The 22,973-nt window shown below is 43.6% G+C and overlaps 1 protein-coding gene across 2 annotated transcripts in view; it reads left to right on the top strand.

The window, feature by feature from the left end:
* Positions 1 to 22,973, top strand: part of LOC148542231 (troponin C, slow skeletal and cardiac muscles-like) — a 38,664-nt gene that overhangs the window by 12,461 nt on the left and 3,230 nt on the right. The window contains exons 2-5 of one of the 2 annotated variants that reach the window (XM_088470941.1): positions 12,014 to 12,044; positions 13,747 to 13,893; positions 15,905 to 16,019; positions 16,708 to 16,844. In XM_088470941.1, the coding sequence (XP_088327067.1) occupies positions 12,014 to 12,044; positions 13,747 to 13,893; positions 15,905 to 16,019; positions 16,708 to 16,844 (430 nt within the window). The remainder of the gene's footprint in view (positions 1 to 12,013; positions 12,045 to 13,746; positions 13,894 to 15,904; positions 16,020 to 16,707; positions 16,845 to 22,973) is intronic. The other variant, XM_088470946.1, reaches the window with a different exon arrangement.

The following is a 22,973-nucleotide window of genomic DNA, read 5'->3' as shown; positions in this document are numbered from 1 at the left end:
CGCGGGCTCGCTTCGCTCACCACGCTTCGGGCTCGGTGGCTCGCTACGCTCGCTACATGATTATATTGCCCCTCTATGCCCACTTGGATGGTAGGGAATGACGTTGGACACTGGCTGATGACATCCGGGTCAATCTACGGACGTGGATCTAGCTGCTTCCGTGCAGAAAGAGATGTTGCCACGTGTTTCCGGGAGTTGCATGTGACGATGACGTCATTGTGGAGCACATCCATCATGACGCAGCTCCCAACGTCAGTGTGACCATAGTGACTGAATGTAAACAAACCATACACCCAATAAGATAAAGGAAAAACATACACCCAATGAGAAAAGGATAGAATAAGAAGATACAAGAAAGGCAACTAATAATATACAACAAGCTAAATAACTTGATTGCAGTTGTATATTAGCTTAGAGAGATGAGATTATCTGCACATACTGTACACTCATCAGAATATACAATAGTAAATCACTGTGAAAAATACTGATGAACAATTTAATAATAAGAAAAATTCCACAGGATCCATGCCTAGAAAACCATACAGCTGGCTGCAAACTGGTTGATGTCCCACACATAGGGGGGTATTCAATTTGGATGCAAAAAGTCAGAATCGGCGATAAATTATTTTTGCATGTTTCGATTATCACTGTATTCAATTACATACACTTTTCGCTGGTTCGAAAAGTCTTTGTAAAAAAAAACGGGGATAAGTTTTCACCATATTTTACATGGTGAAAAAACTGCAGAATTGGGGTTTAGGGGTACAGGCTTTAAAAAAATAGCCTGCACCCCTTGGAATAGCCCCTAAAAATAAACTGTGTCAAAAAAAGTTTTTTTTTAAAAATAGGAACACCCCCAAAAAAAATTTTCATTTTGGGGTTAAAAAAAAAATGGGGAACAGTGTTTAAAAATAGCGAAATAGGTTCAGGGGTATTCTGTAAGTATGTGGCAGGTGTTTTCTAGAATAGGCTATTAACGGCAGGTGCATTTTTCAAATGGTCACAATCCAGCCTCCAACAGCCCTTTGTGTCCATTTTCCCGCTGCATAATAAAGCTAAGCTGGATACATTACAGGGTACATTTTAATGTTTAACTCTCTATGGTCCATAGTTTGCAGACACATGTTGCGATCTTCTCACCGATGATACCGGAAATCTGCAAAGACACAGTGGATCAGAACAACACCAAACACGATCTGCTTGCCATGTACTAAACCTTAGATAAAAAATTACATTTATTTCACAACATTACTAATACTGAATAAACCTTGAATATTACACTTTAATGCTTGGGAACCTTTTTATAAAAGTGTGCAGTGTGTAAGTATTGGGGTATTGGGAAAAGATGCTAGTTAGCATTGTGCGACTACGTATATATGTGGAGTACACCATGGTACGTGTTTTGCAGGGTTGATCATTTTATATGTTTTAGTGACTGTCTGTATTTATATGATGAGGACTTTTAACATCTTTCTATTGCGTGTGAATTGCACGACGCTAAATAAAAGCTTCGCCGCATGTACTTATAATGAGCGGGATTCGCTAAAATGGCGCTGGGCGGCCAGTCGCAAAATGGCGTCTCATTACCATTCGTAAAATGGCATCGTGCAGATTTAATTTTAAACCGATTCTGTCTCAGCCAATTATCCGGCTTTGACAGGGGCACAAAATCAAATCCTTAAAGACCAGATGTGCAGACTGCACTGGCCAGCTCAATTAGGTAACAGGCAACCCCCATCTCCGCCACCCCTCGAGGACAAGTCACCTGGTGCTATGCATGCGACATATTAATGAATGGCATGGCAGCAGTGTCACTATGTACGGTGCTGTGCCGATGGACGGCCTTTCTGCTTTTTGCAGAATATATGCTATTACTATGTGAAATAATCAGATGTCATAGCCTTGTCTACCACTGCTATGCAGATGATACACAATTGTATCAGTCCTTTTCTCCAGGTACTGAGAACCTAATACCAACCCTAGATGGCTGTCTAGCCAATCTCCAGGAGTGGATGAGTGCCAGTTGATTGTGACTGAACCCTGATAAAACATCAACATCAGGTATCAGCCACAATCAAATCCTCATTGTTTAAACTGAGGAACATAGGCAGAATCAAACACCTAATTCCCTTAGAAGATCTGACTAAAGTCATACATGCATTTATATAATCACTCCAACTACTGTAATGCCTTCTACCTTGGTCTTCCAGCAAAAGAATTGGACCGCTTGCAGATGGTACAAAATGCAGCTACCAGCCTATTAACCAAACAGTCCCATTCCAGTCACATAACACCCATTCTCTACTCACTTCACTGGCTGCCTGTAAGATGGCGGATCGTTTTCAAATTTGGCTTACTGACTTTCACAGCCCTACATAACCAGGGCCCAAGGTACTTGAAGCAGATTCTGATCCCTTACTGGCCCATTTGATTACTGCTGTTGATGAAGGACTATTAACTACTTAACTGACTAATATTTATTCCAAAAACTGCTCTGAAATTGCCATTTTTTTATGACTGAATTGGGTCAAGAACATCTTTTTAAAACTTATCCAACACGATTTTATAAAAAAAAAAATGTAAACATCGTAAATCATAAAGATTTTATGGCATACTGTAATGATGGCCATTGACAGCTGTACCATCGAAAGCCAATGGGTCAACTATCAATAGAAACCATCAATTGTTTAAGACCACAGCCACTGATGTTTCCTTAATATTGGTTGGAGGGGCAAACCATCGATGGTCGGTGGCCATCCATAATATACTGTATATAGTATATAGCTTTATCTCACCGGCTACTTCTCTACAGTGCCAGAGCCCCATGCGGATGCCACTGGACCCTCCAGCAAACCTGCCAGACCCCCCTGCAACCAGCCGCCGGACCTCCCTGCACCTTGCCTGGGATGCTGCTAGACCCCCACTGACAATGCTGTACCCCCAGTTGGAACCCAGTGGGATTGTTGTGGTGAATGAATAGGTAGACTGTGGGCACTGAGTGGGATGTGTGTGCCACATAACTGCTCAGACCTCAGGTGCATAGACAGCATGTGTGTATTCCAATGAGGATACAATTCTGTGAATTAGCAGCTCCACCATCTTGTGAGTGAAAGCAATCTGCTGAATCTGCAGTGATGGCATACCATATCTGTATTGTGCAAGGAACACTACCATTAAGGCATTGCTTTTTTAAGTTTGAGTGGCAGAAATTCAATAGGTTTTGTGAAATTTCAGATCATATCTATGAAGCCTGAATGGGACATGTGAAACCGTAAGGTTTTTTTGTCTATGGAATTTCATTGCTTTTTTTAAATGTATTAACTCTCAGGGTTTGGAGGAGCAAACCGTGCCACCTGCAAGGGAGAAGGGTAACAAAATGGTATACCAGCACAGGTGGAAGAGATCCATCTATGCATCTATGTTAAAAATTTAATATGTGTAAAATAAAAAAATAAAAAGGACATAGCCCACCCCCACCCAAAGCACTGCCAGTCCTGGTTGTGAAAATACAGGGGGACAAAAAGCATAAGAGTCCCTCTCTCCAGGGCATACCATGCCTAGGCTGATAGCTCGAGGCTATCCCCAGCATCCCTGGGTGGTGGGTGCAGATTGATAGTGTAAAGTGGCCCCATCCCCTAAAGCACAAACAGCGTCGGGCTCTTCAGTGCCAATTGAGGGTAATTACATCCAAATCAGGTGAACGGTGTAGGAATTACAACGGTTTCTATATATGCCTCCCACTTTTTAAGGGGCCAAAAGTAATGGGACAAACTAAACAATCCTAAATCTAACATTCACTTTTTAATACTTTGTTGCAAATCCGTTGCAGGAAATTACAGCCTGAAGTCTGGAACACATAGACATCACCAGACACTGGGTTTCATCCCTGGTGATGCTCTGCCAGGCCTCTACTGCAAATGTCTTCAGTTCCTGCTTGTTCTTGGGGCATTTTCCCTTCAGTTTTGTCTTCATCAAGTGAAATGCATGCTCAATCGGATTCAGGTCAGGGGATTGACTTGGCCATTGCATAACATTCCACTATTTAGCCTTAAAAAACTCTTTGGTTGCTTTTGCAGTATGCTTCGGGTCATTGTCCATCTGCACTGTGAAGCGCCGTCCAATGAGTTCTGAAGCATTTGACTGAATATGAGCATATAATATTGCCCGAAACACTTCAGAATTCATTCTTCTGCTTTTGTCAGCAGTCACATCATCAATAAATACAAGGGAACCAGTTCCATTGGCAGCCATACATGCCCCCGCCATGACACTACCACCACCATACTTCACTCATGAGGTGGTATGTTTTGGATCATGAGCAGTTCCTTTCCTTCTCTTCTCTTCCCATCACTCTGGTACAAGTTGATCTTTGTCTCATCTGTCCATAGGATGTTGTTCCAGAACTGTAATGGCTTTTTTAGATGTTGTTTGGCAAACTCTAATCTGGTCTTCCTGTTTTTGTGGCTCACCAATGGTTTGCATCTTGTGGTGAACCCTCTATATTCACTCTTATAAAGTCTTCTCTTGAATTTTGACTTTGAAACATATACATCTACCTCCTGGAGAGTGTTCTTGATTTGGCCAACTGTAGTGAAGGGTTTTTTCTTCACCCGAGAAATAATTATTTTGTCATCCACCACAGTTGTTTTCCATGGTCTTCCGGGTCTTTTGGTGTTGCTGAGCTCTCCAGTGCGTTATTTCTTTTTAAGAATGTTCCAAACAGTTGATTTGGCCACACCTAATGTTTTTGCTATCTCTCTGATGGGTTTGTTTTGATATTTCAGCCTAATGATGGCTTGCTTCACTGATAGTGACAGCTCTTTGGATCTCATATTGAGAGTCGACAGCAACTGATTCCAAATGCAAATGTCACACCTAGAATCAACTCCAGACCTTTTACCTGCTTAATTGATAATGAAATAACGAGGGAATAGCCCACACCTGTCCATGAAATAGCTTTTGAGTTGATAGTCCCATTACTTTTGGCCCCTTAAAAAGTGGGAGGCACATATTGAAACTGTTGTGATTCCTACACCGTTCACCCAATTTGGATGTAATTACCCTCAAATTAAATCTGAAAGTCTGCAGTTCAAGCACATCTTGTTTGTTTCATTTCAAAATCATTGTGGTGGTGAATAGAGGCCAAAATCTGAAAATTCTGTCAATGTCCCAATATTTATGGACCTGACTGTATTTAGTCTGCACCTTCACCTGTGGGGCAGCAGCCTTTAAGCTCTTTTTCGTGGCTGCAGCCACCCCAGGACTTTGTCGTCTACGTCTGGTGGGCACCAACATGCCAGGGCTTCACTGTCTTCACCTGGGGAGCACCAACCCACCAGGGCTTTGGCATCTTAACCAGGGGAGCGGCAGCCTTTAAACTATTTTTCATGGCCACCGCAACCCCAGGCTTCGTTGTTTTTGCCTGGTGGGCACCAACCCACCAGGCCTTCGGCGTCTTCACCTGGCAGGCACCAACCCACCAAGGTTTCAATGTCTTCATCTGGCAGGCGCCAACCCACCAGGGCTTTAGCGTCTTTGCCTGCAGTCTTTTAGCTCTTTTTCATGGCCACCGCCAATCCAGGATTTCATCGTCTTCACCTGGTGGGCAGCAACCCACCAGGGCTTTGAAGTCTTCACCTAGAGGCTGGCAGCCAATTAGCTATTTTGCATGGCTGCCACCTACCTAGGGCTTCTGGTGTCCTCTTCACCTAGTGGGTGGCAGCCTGTGTAAGCTCTTTTGCATGGCCACCTCCCACTAGGACTCCCGGCGGCTTCAGCTTGGTACCTCCAATAGCTTTTGAGGTGTAGCTCCTTAAACACCATGCCCCCCTCCAGAATTTTATTTTTTTCAAATCAGCCTTAATATAAGGGCTATAAATAAAATCTGTGAGAATTCATGCGCAATACCCAATCACTGTGTCCAGCAGTGATCGGGACAAGGGGGGACAGAGAGAGGCGGGGTTGTAGCCAGGAGGTTGGGCTCAGGACAAAGCACTGGGTAGCCTGGCCGGGGGAGGCGAGGACAGCGATGCCACTGGCTGCGCAAGCCAGGGGGACAGATAGTAGCCAGCGTGACTGCTGCTTCTGTAGTTATCATTTCACAGGCAGCTGCACTGGGGGAGGAGGAGGTGCGAGTTTCGCAGGCTCCTTGGGCCGGGGACAGAGCATCAGCCACGGCTGCTGCTTCTATAGGATTTACAGCCGGGCTAGGGGTGGAGGGTGTGGGGGTCCCACCAGCTACGTGGGCCGGGTACACAGCAGGGCAGCCGTGGCAGGAGCTGGTTCACTCATGCTGCCCGATCACTGCTGGTCACAGTAATTGGGACTCAGCAGCTTCCACGGCTACCAGGAGCCACAGCAGCTACTTGCTTCTATTGAAGACACGGCTGCCTGTAGCCACGCTGGGAGGGCAGGGATGATTATTAATGGGGCGGATGGAGCTTCAGCTTAAGGCCACACATGAAAATAGGCCCATAAGGATAGGATCGGGAAGCAATCGGGAAGCCGACTGCCTATATACCGGCAGCCGGCTTCCCGACTGTCTTATCCCCGCAAGGGTGAAATGCCGGGCATCTAGATGTAGACACCCGCATTTCCCCGATGCCGGGAGACCGGCGCCCGGCATCACGATCGTAGTGATGCCTGGCGCTGCGAGTGGACAGCCGTGGGGGGGGAGGGTTAGGTTTAGGGCTCCCGGGGGGGACTTAGGGTTAGGCACCCCCCCGGGAAGGTTAGGGTTAGGCTATGGGGAGGGAGGGTTAGGGTTAGGCATCCCCCTGGGGGACTTAGGTTTAGGTAGCGGGGAAGGGGGTGGTTAGGGTTAGGCACTTAGAGGGGGGATTAGGGTTAGGCACTTGGGGGGGAAGTTAGGGTTAGGCACCCCTAAGGAGGGTTAGGGTTAGGGGGGTTAGGTTAGTGGATACTTACCTATCCACGATCGGGATTTCCAGCGCTGTCGGGCTTCCGCTGCGTCGCACTCTGCTCCTGTCGGGCTGCCGCTGACCCATTCCATAGGATGCATTGCAATGCAGTGTTGATATGAAAAATATTTCTTTCCTGTAACTACCAACAGCCCAGCTCATTCATCCTGAGTCCCGGCCGCCTGAAGTATTGTCCTTTCACTCTCCCTAGCCCCACCTTGTAATGCAAAGCTGGGCTTGCTTACTCCAACTACGTGCACTAGACAAAACTAAATTCAAGATGGGTACCATGCATACATCCGTCATCTGCATCCCACAGTGAAATGCAGATCAGGCATGTACACACCTTTAGGAGTAAATTTACTAAAGTGACAGTTTTTAGAAGTTGAGATGTTGCCCATAGCAACCAATCACATTCTACTTAACATTTAACTAGCACCTTTTTGAAGATAATAGTGAGAATCTGATTCAGGGGTGTATCTATAATGGGTGCAGGGTGTGCGGGGAACACGGGCCCCTGGGTCCAGGGGGGCTCTGCACCGCACACCCTGCACCCATAATGTTACTTACCTTTCCGGAGTCCCACATCGGCGCGGGCGTCCGGCGCTATAAAACGACTGGAAAATGGCCGTGGGGCGGCCATTTTCCCGTTGTTTGTGCATGCGCAGTACAGGGAAAATGGCCGCCGCAGCTATTTTCCTGGTGACCTGTGCATACACTATAGACTCAGGGTACACTCTTGTGCCCAGAGTCTATACCTCCGGCGCTGGCTGCGCACAGCTCAGTGCGCTGCCAGCCGCCAGGCGTAGAGAGGAGGGGGTACGTGTAGGAGACTGCACACGGGCCCCCTCCTCTCTAGAAATGCCCCTGATCTGATTGGTTGCTATGGGAAACATCTCCACTTCTAAAAACTCTCACTTTAGTACATATACCCCTTCGTATCTAATGGTGTTATGCATACATTCATATGTTAACACACTGCCATATTTGATAGCTTATTTGCAGATTTAATATGAATAAAATGGAGCTTGTGATGTCACTTCTGGTACAGTATGAAACGCAATTTGTTTGACTCTATGTTTGACTATATCTTCATGGGAGATAGTGATGTAATCTCTGCCTGATATGCTGTGTATTTGTTGTAATACTGCACTTCTTGACAAAGGTTCCTGAAAGACAGATATGTTGATGACCAGTGATGGTATGGATTGGTTCTAGTAAATGCTGATGTACTGATTTATTTCAGGTCTGGTGAGGGCTTTCCATCTATTACAATATATATGGGTTATCTTTGAATACACCTTGGAGGTGCACCCCAGTGTTTGTCCCGGAACTGAGATGGGAGTGAAGAACATTTGGAAAGTCCACTCAATATGCCCCTTTTACTCGTCACTCTGGGGGCATGTCCAACACTCTGGCAGCTGTTGGGCTGCTCCTTGTCACTAATTGCCTGGGGTCCACCTCACTGCAGAGTGCTGTGACTCACTCAGCAGCTCAGCTAATGGTGCCAGCAGTAAGGTTGTAGGGGGTACCACGTACCGGCTACTTATTTCTTAATGGTATGCCATACCACCTTACTTGCACTACTAAATGCTGTGACAAATATTAGGATTGCACATAGTACATGTTCTGGAGTTTTGATTTCGCAGAATGGATGCGGGAACTTATAAGCAAGAACCTTTTTTCTTGTGTATGGGATCGCAGGTGCAGGATGTGGCATGCCCCCAAAATGGTTGTGACACTCCTGTGTTATTTGCCTCCACTCTCTGTTACCTGCCCCAAACACTCCCCAACTGTTATTCACAATGCGAGTAAAAGTCATTGCAAGCGACTACGGTAATGTACCATGATGCAACTTAGATGCATACACAGTTTATTGACAGTCTCTCAAATGCAAACATCACATCGCCACAGCGCTCGTTACACCCAATGCAGCGGCACACAATAGGACCTTCATGAACTTCAGCTCCAGGCCTATGTGGACATTAATCTGGCACTGCCGGAGGGGATCCCGCTGGATGCCCGATCACTGTGGCCAGCAGTGATTAGGACACACTGGAAGGGAATACAAGGATGTAGTGGGACCAGCAGGTTCCTCTGACATACAGTAGGTGCCTGCTGGAAGATTAATTTCCCGCAGCCACCTAGTGGGCATTTCTGACTGGTGGGAAAGCCCAGTCTGGTGTGGTCACATCTGATGCTACCATGCCAGGCAAGTGGTTAACATGCTGCACCTAAAATCTCCCAGAATTCATTTGGTGGTTGAGCTTTCAGTTTTTTGGTTCAGAGTATATGGAACTCACTTCCTCGCACAGTACGAGAACCAGAGCCATAACTAGACTTTTTGGTGCCCCCTTAATTTTTAAATAGTGACATAATGCACCCGAAAAAGGTGCATGACCTCATGGCGAGGGGCCAAGGAAGAGATAGGGAGGCCAAGAGATGCTGGGGATAAAATAATAGGAAGCTACAAGTGAGAATGTTATTAAACAGAAACTTGACAGGCCCAAACAGCGCCCCCTTGTCCTGCGGTGCCCTGTCCCACTGCTCTAGTTACGGCCCTGACGAGAAGCCTCCACTCTAGAATCCTTAAAAAATAAACTCAAGACTTTCTTGTTCACCCAAGCATTTCACAAATGTCCCTTGTTAAACTTGTTTTATAAAAAAAAGCAAAAAATATGGTAGTTGCTCATTCAGCTTAATTACATACTACAGGTGCTTGTAAAGGGCGGGGTTTACACTGAACTACAGAAAAAGGAATTTGCCCTCCAGCACACTGCAGCTAAATCAAAAATACTTGAATCCTACATAATAATAGAAATTCAGACGTATGGGTTACATACATTTGCAAATATATGAATAAGCGCTGGGCCAACGTCAAGGCTCCTCTATACCAGCGTCCCTAACTTTAAGGGGTTCACGTCCAAGAAGCAAGGTCACTCAATAGACCACACAGTAGCACAATCTTGATTCACCCCTGATTCACATTACACCACATAGTAGTGTTCCTTATTCAAGGATGCCCACAGTAGTAGTGCCCCTTATACAATGCCCACAGCAGTAGTGCCCCTTACACATAATGCCCACAGCAGTAGTGCCCCTTATGCAAATGCAATGCCCATTGTAGTGGTGCCCCTGATGCAGTGGCCTCAGTAGTGGTGCCCCTTATGCAGTGCCCCTTGGAGTGGTGCCCCTTATGCAATGTCCCCAGTAGTGGTAGTGCGCCTTATGCAGTGGCCCCAGTAGTGGTAGTGCCCCTTATGCAATGCCCTCAGTAGTGGTGCCCCTTATACAGTGCCCCCAGTAGTGGTAGTGCCCCTTATGCAGTGCCCACAGTGATAGTGCCTCTTATTCAGTGCCCCCAATAGTGGTGCCCCTTATTCAGTGCCCCCAGTAGTGGTGCCCCTTATATTGTGCCCCTAGTAGTGGTAGTGCCCCCTATGCAGTGCCCACAGTGGTAGTGTCCCTTATTCAGTGACCCAGTCTTGGTGCCCCTTATGCAGTGCCCCTTATTCAGTGCCCCCAGTAGTGTGGTGCCCTTTATGCAGAGCCCACAGTAGTGGTAGAGCCACTTATGCAGTGCCCCCAGGAGTGGGGCTCCTTATGCAGTGTCCCCAGTAGTAATGCCCACAATAGTAATTCCCCCAGTAGTAGCAGTGCCCCCTGTGTAATGTCCCCAGTAGCAATGCCCCCAGTAGTAATGCCCCCTGTAGTAATGCCCCCAGTAGTAGTGCCCCCAGTAGTAGTGCCCCCAGTAGTAATGCCCACTGTGTAATGCCCCCTATAGTAATGCCCCCAGTAGTAGTGCCCCCTGTATCATGCCCCCATTAGTAGTGCCCCCTGTGTAATACCCAATGTGTAATGCCTCCAGTAGTAATGCCCCCTGTAGTAATGCCCCCAGTAGTAATGCCCCCAGTAATAATGCCACCTGTGTAATACCCCCAGTAGTTATGCCCCCTTTAGTACTGCTTACACAAATAAAAACAATACGTACATTAAACCCGCTCCTGCGTGCCTCCATTTCTCTGAACTATGGGAGAATAGTCATGACGTCTCTCCCATAGTGCCTGTGGGGGGAGTGTAGCCGGAAGCCGGAGTTCAAAAGAGAGCTCCAGCCCCCGGCTGCCGCTGGCGCTGCACTTGACTTTCTTCTCAGCTGGAATTCTTAGCTTAGACTACTTCAGCTAAGCAGATCTTTGTAGTGTGTAGCTGCAGGAGTAGGAGATACTGAGTCAGTCCTTGCTGCTCCCATTATTAGCCTGCAGCCGCACACTCAATAAATCTGCTTAACTTCAGTGATCTAAACTAAGACTTACAGCTATCTTACACATAGTTAGAATAACAAGGTTTACTGCACAGGAGCATCTGATTGCACATAAATTACACAGTTACTGATAGTTCACAAGTTAGATGTCTGAATGTTGTATAGGAGGTTTGGTGTTCAAATCCCTTGCTTGGAATGTTGTGTATTTTAATAAATGTGGATTAAGTAAGTGGCACTCTGCTCAACAAGATGGATCTAAGGCATGATATGACATCACATTGTGCATACTGGAGGAGGATGGGAGCTGCTCAAGCATATTCCCATGCCCAACCATGTGATTTAAGCAAGACACCATTGCTGAGGTGGGTTTGGGAGCCAGACGTGATTGCCAAGGTATGCCTGTATGCTTTAAATGCCAGATAGATAGATAGATAGATAGATAGAGATGAGATAGATTGATTAATAGATTAATACATATGATAAAGATAGAGTGGGCGCAACAAGCATGTGTATATTATAAAATTTACAGGTCCATTTGTTACCTGGTGGGTGCCCTCTGATAGTGTCAGCTAACAGCTGACTGTAATTGAACACAATGTGAGATATGGTGCAACTCCTGAGACAAAGGTTGATGTATCAGTGCTTTAATGCACTCTTGTCATGCAATTCTATTTTATTGCTTGACTATTAAAGCGCTGAAATGTTGAACATCAACCTTGTCTTAGGGGTGCCGCTGTATCCCACACTATATATATATAGTATATATATATATATATACATATAAGTACTTTTTTGTATAAGTTTAAATGATATATTTTGTAATTTGCAGGTAGAGCAACTTACAGAGGAGCAAAAAAATGGTAAATATCAGAAATGTCTGCTTATGTATACAGTATTAACAATGTTTAATTTCCTTTTCTTTACTCTTAATGTATGTAGCAATTTTGTTGTCCAATTTGGTACATTTAGTGGAGACAGGCACAAAATTGCCGCTTGTGTGGGGTTCCACTAACCGCTATAGAAAACAACTATAAACCATCCAGATTACAGTTGTTTCAGGATGAAAATGCAGTCAGTCAATGTACATTACTGCTATTTGTAATTGTTTTAAAATGATACTGTACCTTAGGAATAAAATAAATTAGTTTAAACATAACGTGGCACATAGATGGTTGGAACTGTGCACTGCAGTATATTATAGTTTATGATCCATGCAAGCCTTCATTTGTCACTTGTGCTTTTACTATTTTATCTTTATAACATTGTTTTTATTAGTTAGTTTGTTTTTCCTTAATACAGCAGAGAAAAAGATCCTCATAGAAAAAAATACTTTTTATCTTGTTAATCTACAAAAACCCTTATTCCTAGCCACTACAGTATTTTATCCTAGTGAAAAGATCCATTTCTTTATATCTTGAAGGTGGACCACAGAACAAAAAATTCATACCAAAACAAACAAATGGTTCCCCAAAAGTGTTGCTTAAAAGGCACTTGGGAGTTATTGCTGAAATGTTTTTATTACAATTAATTTTACTAGATATTCATACATTTTTTCTACACTTCTAAGCTTTTCTATTTATATTTATTGTAGCTTCAAATTCACATAAAGTTTTCAATCTTTTGAAATGTAAGAAAAAAAAAACCAAGAATGATAGAAAAGGTACTAGTGTACAATGGGCCTGATTCAGAGCCGGATGCTCTGACCACCCACAGCTTATGCGAGTGGCCAAAAAGATGGTCGCGATGGTCAAGACCATCGCGACCATTGGGCTTGCGACGAGACCCTGCGGTAGGGTCTCGCTGCCGCAAGCCCAGGAGTGCTTTTGGCTCTATCAGAGCCAAAAGCACTCCCACTGACATCACTAGTGATGTCAGTGGGGCCGGCCCCAGATGGTAGGCGTTCCCATGGGAACGCCTCCGTCTGGGCAGCAACGCCCCCGGCACGCCCACCAAAGGGGGCGTACTGTCACTCACCATCGACAGCACGCCCCCTTTGGTGCGAGACCCATAGCGACAGCTTGGCTGTCGCTATGCGGGTCTCGCGCATGCACACGACGGAGCTCCCTGCATCGTGCACATGCGCACTAGGGCACCATCGACCCGCTTGCGAGCGCTCAGCACTCACGAGCGGGTCTGAATCAGGCCCAGTGTTTTTTTACAACTTGGTGCAGATGATGACATGATTAAATATACACATGACCATTAAATAAGATGAATTTGTGTAAATGTTTTTGTGCTATTTTAATATAATAGTGGAAGGATAACACACGCTGTAACAAGTAGCAGCCAATCAGTTATTAGCTGTCATTAATCCAGGTAATATATATTATACAGCAAGATTTCCCATTGTACTGCCACATTAGATAAATGCCTTTATGCTACACTAGTACAGATTCAATGTAATTCTCCGCTATAGTTCAGAGAATGTGGCATACTGTATTTTAATCATATATTTAGTTTGTTTGTACGGGATGACAATATGTATATACTTTTGAACTTAAAGAGATAAATCTATACAGGTTTAAAGCTACGCACAAGATACTAGATATTTTTTTTTTTCAGAATTCAGAGCAGCTTTTGACATCTTTGTCCAAGATGCAGAAGATGGGTGCATCAGTACAAAGGAGCTTGGGAAAGTAATGAGAATGCTTGGCCAGAGTCCAACTCCTGAGGAGCTGCAAGAGATGATAGATGAGGTGGATGAAGATGGTCAGTTTTACATTTTCTACTAAATATAAACTCCTTAATATAATAATATACAAACTGTCTCAAATTGATACAATTTGACTGTTTTTACTATGAAACTTGAGCATGAGCTGCAGACACAAACAATGTAACAAAATTTAAGACCGTATTTAATTAGAAGTGAAAAGCCGAGATCTGCGAAAAAGTATCGCTGATTGCGACTTTTCGCCTGTCGGAAACTTATCTCAGTATTCTATTCCATCCGCTTTTCGCGTACGCGAAAAATAGGTGAAAAAAATTCGCTTCTGAATGGCAGGAGAACAAAAGTGCAAATTTTTTGCTTTGGAATACAAAGTTGGGGATACCATTCAGAACCTTAGTACAGCTCCTCAATGGATAACTGCATCAAAAACATCCAGAAAAAAACTTAAGAACACCCAGGGCCGGATTAAGGCTTGTGGGGGCCCCAGGGCAACTAAATTGCGGGGACCCATTCAAGCCACATGGATCTTCCCCATTCCCCCTTCCCCCTAAGCCTTCTGCCCTCCCTCCCCCAAAGCCTCTGCCGCTAACTTACCTGAGTGCCGTCGTGCGGGCGTGACCTCCTCCCGGCAGAGCTGCTCCCTGGTCTTCTCATCGGCATCACAGACGTAATGTGTCTCTTGGCGCCGGTGAGAAAACTTGGGTGCCGCTCTGCGCTGTATGCAGCGGCACTGACTGTGCTGCTGCATACATTAATAGCGAATCGCGGCAGTGAGCCTCAATCTGGGAACAGGTGTCACTTAACACCTGTTCTCGGCAGGGTCGCCCCCCCCCCCTTAATCCGGCCCTGAGAACACCCCAAAAAAGTACTTTGAATGTGGGGGCAAATAAGCATAAAGTGGGGGAGCAAGTTTGCAAACTAGCGAAAATAAGGTTCTGGGGGTGCTCTAAGAAGGGGTCAAGTGGTTTTGGGGTCACAGGTGCTTTTATGAGGGTTGAAATTCGCAATTATTAAAACTGCACTTTAGAGACATTAAAATATGCTTGCACCCATTTTCAGGTACCCCAAATTTGACAGAACTACTTATTTTCTCCATAAAATACTGCTTTATGCTATTCTTTACCACTTGTGCAAATACGCTATTTAGTGGCAATTGTGCGAACTTAAGTACCCCAAACAGTTGTATTATGGCTAATCGGGGACTATTACATTGATCCCCAATGTTTCTGCATCTTTTTGGAGGGTTCAGACTGATTTCCCCAATTCTGAAACCACTTTTCGCCTGATCTGACTTTGTGTATCTCCGTTTTCGCGTCCTTTGGAATTGAATAAGGCGAATCGCGGGTACATGCACGATAAGTTTCCACTGCTAAAATACGCGATGTAGGCGAAAAGTCCGGCATGCAAAACTTTATCGCACCTTTGTGGTGTGATTAGCCACAATGTAACTTACTGCATCTGTATTATGTTCTTAAAACATAATAAATTAATTAAACACAGCCTAGAGGGCATATTTCCTAAGGTGCAGGCAACACACAAATTTAATTATTTTTTTTCCTTTTTTCCCTTCTATCTTACTTTTAACAAAGCTTTTATCTCACCAATAGCATTGTTTATTGATTATTTGCTTTACATTTGATACAAAACTGCTCCCTGAATACAAATGTATCCAATATACAGGACATGCTTTAGAAAACCTATGCTGCACACTTAAAAGTTGTGTGATTGCAAGGGCAATAGCAATCAAGCTATTGGTCTACACAGTCATTTTCCCATTACTATAATTTGGCTCAGCCAATGAGACTTGAGCCTCTTCCATCTCCAATATAATTGCCACTGCTAGATCCCAAATTGTAGCTCATGCCTCAGCCCTTCTTTGGGCTCCTGTAGAAAATAGTAGCGTGTGTGTGTGTGTGTGTGTGTGTGTGTGTGTGTGTGTGTGTGTGTGTGTGTGTGTGTGTGTGTGTGTGTGTGTGTGTGTGTGTGTGTGTGTGTGTGTGTGTGTGTGTGTGTGTGTGTGTGTGTGTTCTCACTGAAATGTCTTCCCTTCAGGTAGTGGAACTGTAGACTTTGACGAGTTCTTGGTTATGATGGTCCGGTGTATGAAGGATGACAGCAAAGGAAAGTCAGAAGAGGAATTAGCAGACCTTTTCCGCATGTTTGACAAGTAAGGATGGTATATAAAAAGCTGCATGCATTTGCTCATAATTATAAAATATTATAATGCAGAATGCTGTACCAGCACCTTATAAGGAAATGTGGCTTTTGATAGCATTTGCATGTGCATACAAAACTGGACCATAATATAGCTTCTCAATAATTTTATTTAAAATTATTAAATTAATTTAATACATCTCTAGAAAGATAGAAATGAGCTAGCATAAGTTGATATGTGGAAATACTGTATATTTATATACTGTATATTAAATAAAACACAATTTTAGTTCAATATTGGTGATATTATGACTGTTCCAGGCATGCATGTATGTGAGCTGACAGCTTGCACATGCACAGAAGAATAACTGTAGGTCTCAGATGCACGGTAAGTATTCATAACACTAACCTGAGATGGTGATATGATTTTTCCTCAAACAATAGCATTAACTTATTGAAGTTTTATAAATTGATTCCACATAGGAGTCCATCATTGCAGGCAGTTCATTTATCTTCTGGTTCCCTCTTCTTATAAAGAAAAAAACACTGATGACCCCTTTATTGGCACAAAATAGACCCCAGAAAGAGAGAAACGTCTTCATAATGTAATGTTTGCTCTTCATTTTATATAGGTAGAGATTATTATTATTCCTTTTTAGTATATGATCATTCAGAATTAGCAGATTTCTGTACTATTCCAGAAATGCAGATGGATATATTGACCTTGAAGAGTTGAAAAACATGTTAGAAGCAACTGGTGAAACCATCACAGATGATGATCTTGAGGAACTGATGAGAGATGGGGATAAAAATAATGATGAGAGAATTGATTATGATGGTAGGTATCCAGTGAAAGGTTATAATACAGATACTAGACATGCAAATTCTATTAAATTTTTTACAAGTATATCCTTGCAGTAAATTAAAATAAAAAAAATAGAAATATCCCTGTGCTTATCTTGATTATATTGGGAGATGACAGATATTAGGGCCTGATTCAGAGCCGCTCGCTATTTGCGGTCGTTCGTTCTAAAACAAGGGGTGGCTATTCAAATGAACCGTTCGCTAATTGCGGTCTATTCACGCCTCTAAGTCTGAACGAGCGAGCAAAACTTGCGGTTGTAATTTTGAAAAATACGCCCCCTGGCCGCTCGCATCCTACATCATGTCCGCTATTTATTAGATTAATCGAGCACATCGAACAGCGTATGAACTGCTCGCTATTCTTGTGGCTGGTTTTTTCAACCGCTATTCTGCGATCAGTTCGGGGTAAAAATAAACCAAGTGACGTGGTCAATGACGCTGCTGTATTAATTATGCACTCCCTTAAAATGCCCGTTTTGACCTTTAAGCACGCCTGCGTTCGGATCTCCACTCCCCGTTTTCAAGCACCTTCCCCTGTTACCACCCACATACGCCTCATTCTGTCACTCAAAATAGCAGGCCCTCGCTATATTGCGTACCAATGATTTTCGGCCGCACTGACTGGTTCGCGCATGCGTACTAAAAACCGTACGCATGCGCAGATGTGCGAACATCGCTCGGAACGAGCGTACTGCCGCTAGCGAGTGGCTCTGAATGAGGGCCATAGCCTTGTTTATTTAGCGTCCTAGCTCTGCATTAAATGATGTACCCGATGGTTTGCATACTACTCCAATGTTGGAAGGTCAGTGCATGCGCAGGATCTGTACTGCACATACATCGCACTTCTACTGTGAGATCTATTGCAGTTTCCCCAGCCGCAGCCTGATTGACAGGCTGTGGCAGTGTGGGTGGTGGAGAGTGAGCAGGGCGGGCCTGCGTTCGCCCCTGTTTTCTGGGAGTTCCAAGACCTTTAAGCACGCCTGCGATCTAATTCCACACCCCCGTTTTCAAGCACCTTCCCCTGTTACCACCCACATACGCCTCCTTCTGTCACTCAAAATAGCAGGCATTCGCTATATAGTGAACAAACGATTTTCAGCCGCACTGGCTGGTTAGCGCATGCGTATTACAATCCGTACGCATGCGCAGATGTGCGAACATCAGTCAGAACGAACGAGCGGCCGCTTACAAGCGGCTCTGAATCAGGCCCTTAGTCAGGACTCACTATTATGTCAAAAACACATGTTATTTAAGGAAACTGTACATATAAAAATATTTGTACATCAGTTGCATACAATTAACTCTTTATAAAAAACAGTTTATAAACAATCTCCTGGATTGATGAGTGTTTCAATAACAAATGCTCACTGACTTCCATAGATCAATAATGCTTAATGGAAATAATGCTGGTACTTAATTTTTGTCCATACATTTTCCACTTCAAGCCATATGTAATAATCCTATTTGAACAGTCTATTTAAACACACCGCTGTTTATCACAGTAATAAGGAAACTTTTTAGCACTTTGCTGGACAATGTAGCGAATGATTACCCAGTCATTTGTGCAAGGGACTTCTCACACATGAGGGCGGGGGGGAGGGTGGGGTGTCCTTTTAAATTCTCTATACCCCTGGGGAGTCTCTCCGAATCACACCCAGCTGCTATGGGAAGAGTTAGAGCTGACTCAAATCAGTTTGTGCCTGCGGGCAACACTTACAGCAGGCTGTCAATGCTGTTCAGCGGGAAGAGCACACAGAGGGCCTGATTCAGAGCCGGGCGCTCTGACAAGAGCGCTCGCTCTGAATCAGGGCGCTCCTACCTAAAAATCTAGCGGCCTCCTGGCCGCTCACATAGCTGTGGGTGACCATCGGGCTTGCGATGAGACCCTGCAGTAGGGTCTCGCTTCCGCAAGCCCAGGAGTGCTTTTGGCTCTATCAGAGCAAAAAGCACTCCCACTGACATCACTAGTGATGTCAGTGGGGCCGGTCCCAGATGGTAGGCGTTCCCATGGGAATGCCTCAGTCTGGGCAGCAACGCCCCCGGCACGCCCACCAAAGGGGGCATGCTGTCCTCACCATCGACAACACGCCCCCTTTGGTGCGAGACCCATAGCGACAGCGTGGCTGTCGCTATGCGGGTCTCGCGCAGGTGCACGACGGAGCTCCCTCCATCGTGCGCATGCGCACTAGGGCACCATCGACCCGCTTGCGAGCGCTCGCGAGCGGGTCTGAATCAGGCCCAGACTCCGGTAATACAGCAGCACTCAGTCCAGGAGTCACCGGATAGGTAGGTAAAATCTCAATCACAATGTTTCGCCCCAAGACCGAGGGCTTTATCAAAGAGTGATATCCTTGCAGTAAGTTATCTAAAAATGGGTATTTAATTTTAAATGTATTGTTATAAATGCATTTTGCAATGCTAGTGAGACATATAGTCCAGTAGTATAGCTGGCAATAAATAAAGGACTAATGGCATACATACTACTGCTTGTAAGAGAGGATCTAATGATCAGTCAGAACTAGTGATAGGTGACATTTTTTAAGATGAGTATTTGCACTTACAGTAATGCAAAAAGTAAAACCAAGGCCCCTAATCTTGCTGGTGACAGTATATATTACAACTGAACTACTGGTCTCCAAAAGGTATTGTTAACCTTTTAATTCCACCATGAAAAAATTGAGGCTCTAGGCTACAAGAAAGAGAGCACTATTCAGGTGATTGAGATTGAATTAATAATTAATTTATTAAAACCAAGACAGTTAAAAATCCAATTATACATGCACAATTGATTACATCCTTCAATTAGCCAGCATAATTGGTAAAAAAAAAACTTTTAAAAGGCATCTATTGTTTGCTGTTTTTGGGACATTTCAAAATCTACTAATCGCTCTTAAAAGGCTTAAATTGTTTGCTGCTTTTGGGACGTTACAAAATCTAATTGCTTTTAGAAGGCTTAAATTGTCTGTTGATTACAAAATCTATTAATCGCCTATAAAAGGCTTACATTGTTTGCTGCTTTTTGGACTTTATAAAATTGTTATGAACTTTTTCATGTGTATATAAATATATCAATTATGCCGGCTAATTGAAGGATGGAATGAATTGTGTATGTATAATTGGAATTTTTAACTGTTTTTGGTTTTAATAATGTAATTATTAATTCAATCTCAATCAACTGGATAGAACTCTCCTTCTTTTGGCCTAGAGCCACAATTGTGGTTTTTTATGGTGAGTATTTGCACCATTTGCATTTTGGGACATGTCCCATGTTTTTCCAGTGGAATTTTGCCTTAAGTGATCCTTGTGGAATTCCTTAACTCTTCCCAAACAACCCAGCCACATACGAAAATGAATTGACGCCATTATTTTTCCCGCTCTAGTTATAGAATATTAATTCTGCAAAATGAAGAGTTTACAGATACAGCAGATAAGTTCAATGTGCATCTTTTGGCAGACTACTGTATATCTTACATGTATTCACGCTGTCAGCAAGACTAAACCGGATTAAGGTGTCAATTAGCGCATATAGAGGCTAGATACACAGTAGACAAGGTATACAGATTAGTTAATTTATCCCCAATAGATTACTAATTGGATGCATAAATTAGAGACAGAAAACAGGTCTGCAGCAAACCAAGCAAGGGGTTTCTGTATTAACCTCAGTAGATAAATTGAATAGCTAAAGGATATATGGATTGCGCAATCCATATATCCTTTATGTATTTTATGCTGTGCATGCTCTATAATCAAGTGTATACAAGTACGGGTGATGCAGAGTCTACTCGTGCATATTTCAGTTGTATCTAAACTTACAACTGAAGAAGAGCAACTGTTCTGTAACAAGCTATTCTCACTTAGGCAAAGTCCAGTGAAGGCGTGTCAGCACAGATGATATACATTTTCCATACATGCACAAGCACCCAATTTTTGTCAAATTAAGAACAGTGGAGCAAAATCAGAACTTCACACTTCTGCGAGATGGCCTGTTCCATCACCAAATGTGACCAACCAGAACAATGTAATCTGCACAGTTGAGAATGAAACATCTAGTACAGGTTGAGTCTCCCATATCCAAATATTCCAAATTACATAATATTCCGAAATACAGAATTTTTTTGGCATGACTGAGATAATGAAACCATTGATTTTTGATGGTTCAAAGTACACAAACTTTGTCTAAGGCACAAATTATTACAAATATTATATACAATTACCTTCAGGCTCTGTGTTTAAGGTGTATATGAATCATAAATGAATTTAATTTCTGTAGACAAACTTTTTTTGAGCCACAAAATTATTGAAAATATTGTATAAAATTACCTTCAGGCTGTGTGTATAGGGTGTATATAACACATAAATGCATTATGTGTATATTTGGCTCCTATTCCCAAGATATTTCATTATGGTATGCAATTATTCCAAAATACGGAATATTCCGTTATCCAAAATACCCCTGGTCCCAAGCAACTCTGGACTCAACCTGTAACTACTAACAATAACAATAACAGCAGAATGCTACATTAATGTAAGTTTGGAGGCATATGACTGTGAAAGCAAGTTACATAGTATTGAAAGCAGAAGGACAATAAAGTGACATCAGGATTGATCACACTGGTCTTAATTTAGCATTATTGGTAACAGATCATATTGTATGTAGAACAGTATGTATATTTCGTTTTATTATATTATACTTAATGGTATACTGTATAAAGTGCTTAACAAAATGTAAACTGTCTCTATTTTAACTTCATAGAACCATAGAAAAAAATAACTATAAGTCAAACAAGGTTATCTTTTATAAGCTCACCTTTTGCTTTCCTAATTATACATTATATTTCCAAAATTAGAGGCAAAGAATGTTTTCACTGCACAACTCAGTTGCTAGGCAACTGTTGTTTCAATAAATGTACACATAAACTGTTTTTGTTTTATTCAGATCTGCATACCAGCAGACAAAAAACTTTAATATATGTGTTTATTATTTACTGAATATAAGAAAAGTATTTTTATTTATGTGGCCTATTCACGTGTACATGCCACCATGCATGATGGCAGGGCCGCAACTAGGGGGGGGGCTGAGGGGTCATGTGCACCGGGCGCCATCCTCCACCGGCACCGGCCACACACTTCTCTGTGCCGGAGGTCTGCAGATAGAGACCTCCAGCAGTGGTGCGCGCCAGACACTGAAAATCGGCAGAAGAACCCGCCCTCCCTCCTTCCCTCGGAAGTTAGGGTAAGAGCTCAGGGGGGGGTGAAAGGAGGGGGGGCGGAGAGGGAGTGAGAGGGGTGGCAGTGCTGCACAGGGTGCACTGACGTCTAGCTACGGCACTGATGATGGTGAAAATGAGTTGCTGTAAACTGCATATTGTACTTTTCTACTCTTCTGGAATTTTCAGGAGACTCCGGTATTCCAGGGAATCTTCCTGACCCCTCCTAGTTCACTAGGGAAGTGAGTGGTGTGAGGACTCAATGACTTGATTAGTTGCAAACGGCGTCATCATGGCCCTACCTGTTGCATGATGCCATGAATTGTGGCATTGTGCAGTAAGGATCAGGGCCAGACTAGGACTAAATGATCAGGGCCGGACTAGGACTAAAAATAGGCCCTGGCCGTTTTAAAGCACACAGGCCCACCTCTCGTCAGCATCTGGCTCCTGGCATAGACTCCTCCCCTTACTAATCCTGACTCCTCCCACATCTTAGTCTATGTGCTTACACATATAATTAATATTAGAACATAAAAGAGTACATCATTCTCTGTATTAAAATACACACAAAAGAGCACATCCTGCAGGGGATTTAAACATGTGCCATATTTAAACATTTGGTATTTGGTTAGTTCTGTTGGGTAAAGCTGGCACTACATTGGTATATGTCACGCACAAAGTAAAGGAAAGGCATTTTCAAAATTGACCAAGGCCTAGCCTAGCAGTGGTAGAGGATTAGAGAGTGTTCACTGTAGGAATTTTTTAGGGCAGGGGTGCTGAGCAGAGGAGGACACATCTGTGCCACCAAAGCAGAGCTGATACTACACATTTTGATGCCCTGTAGACATAAAGAGCTTTGGTTTCCCCTGACACAAAAGAATATGGTAGTATGCGCA

Source organism: Taudactylus pleione, unplaced genomic scaffold (genome assembly GCF_031769625.1).
Source record: "Taudactylus pleione unplaced genomic scaffold, aTauple2 ptg000015l, whole genome shotgun sequence".
In the NCBI taxonomy this organism is placed as follows: Eukaryota; Metazoa; Chordata; class Amphibia; order Anura; family Myobatrachidae; genus Taudactylus; species Taudactylus pleione.
Note: the sequence above shows the minus strand (reverse complement) of the source record. Positions and strands in the feature narration are given on the sequence as shown.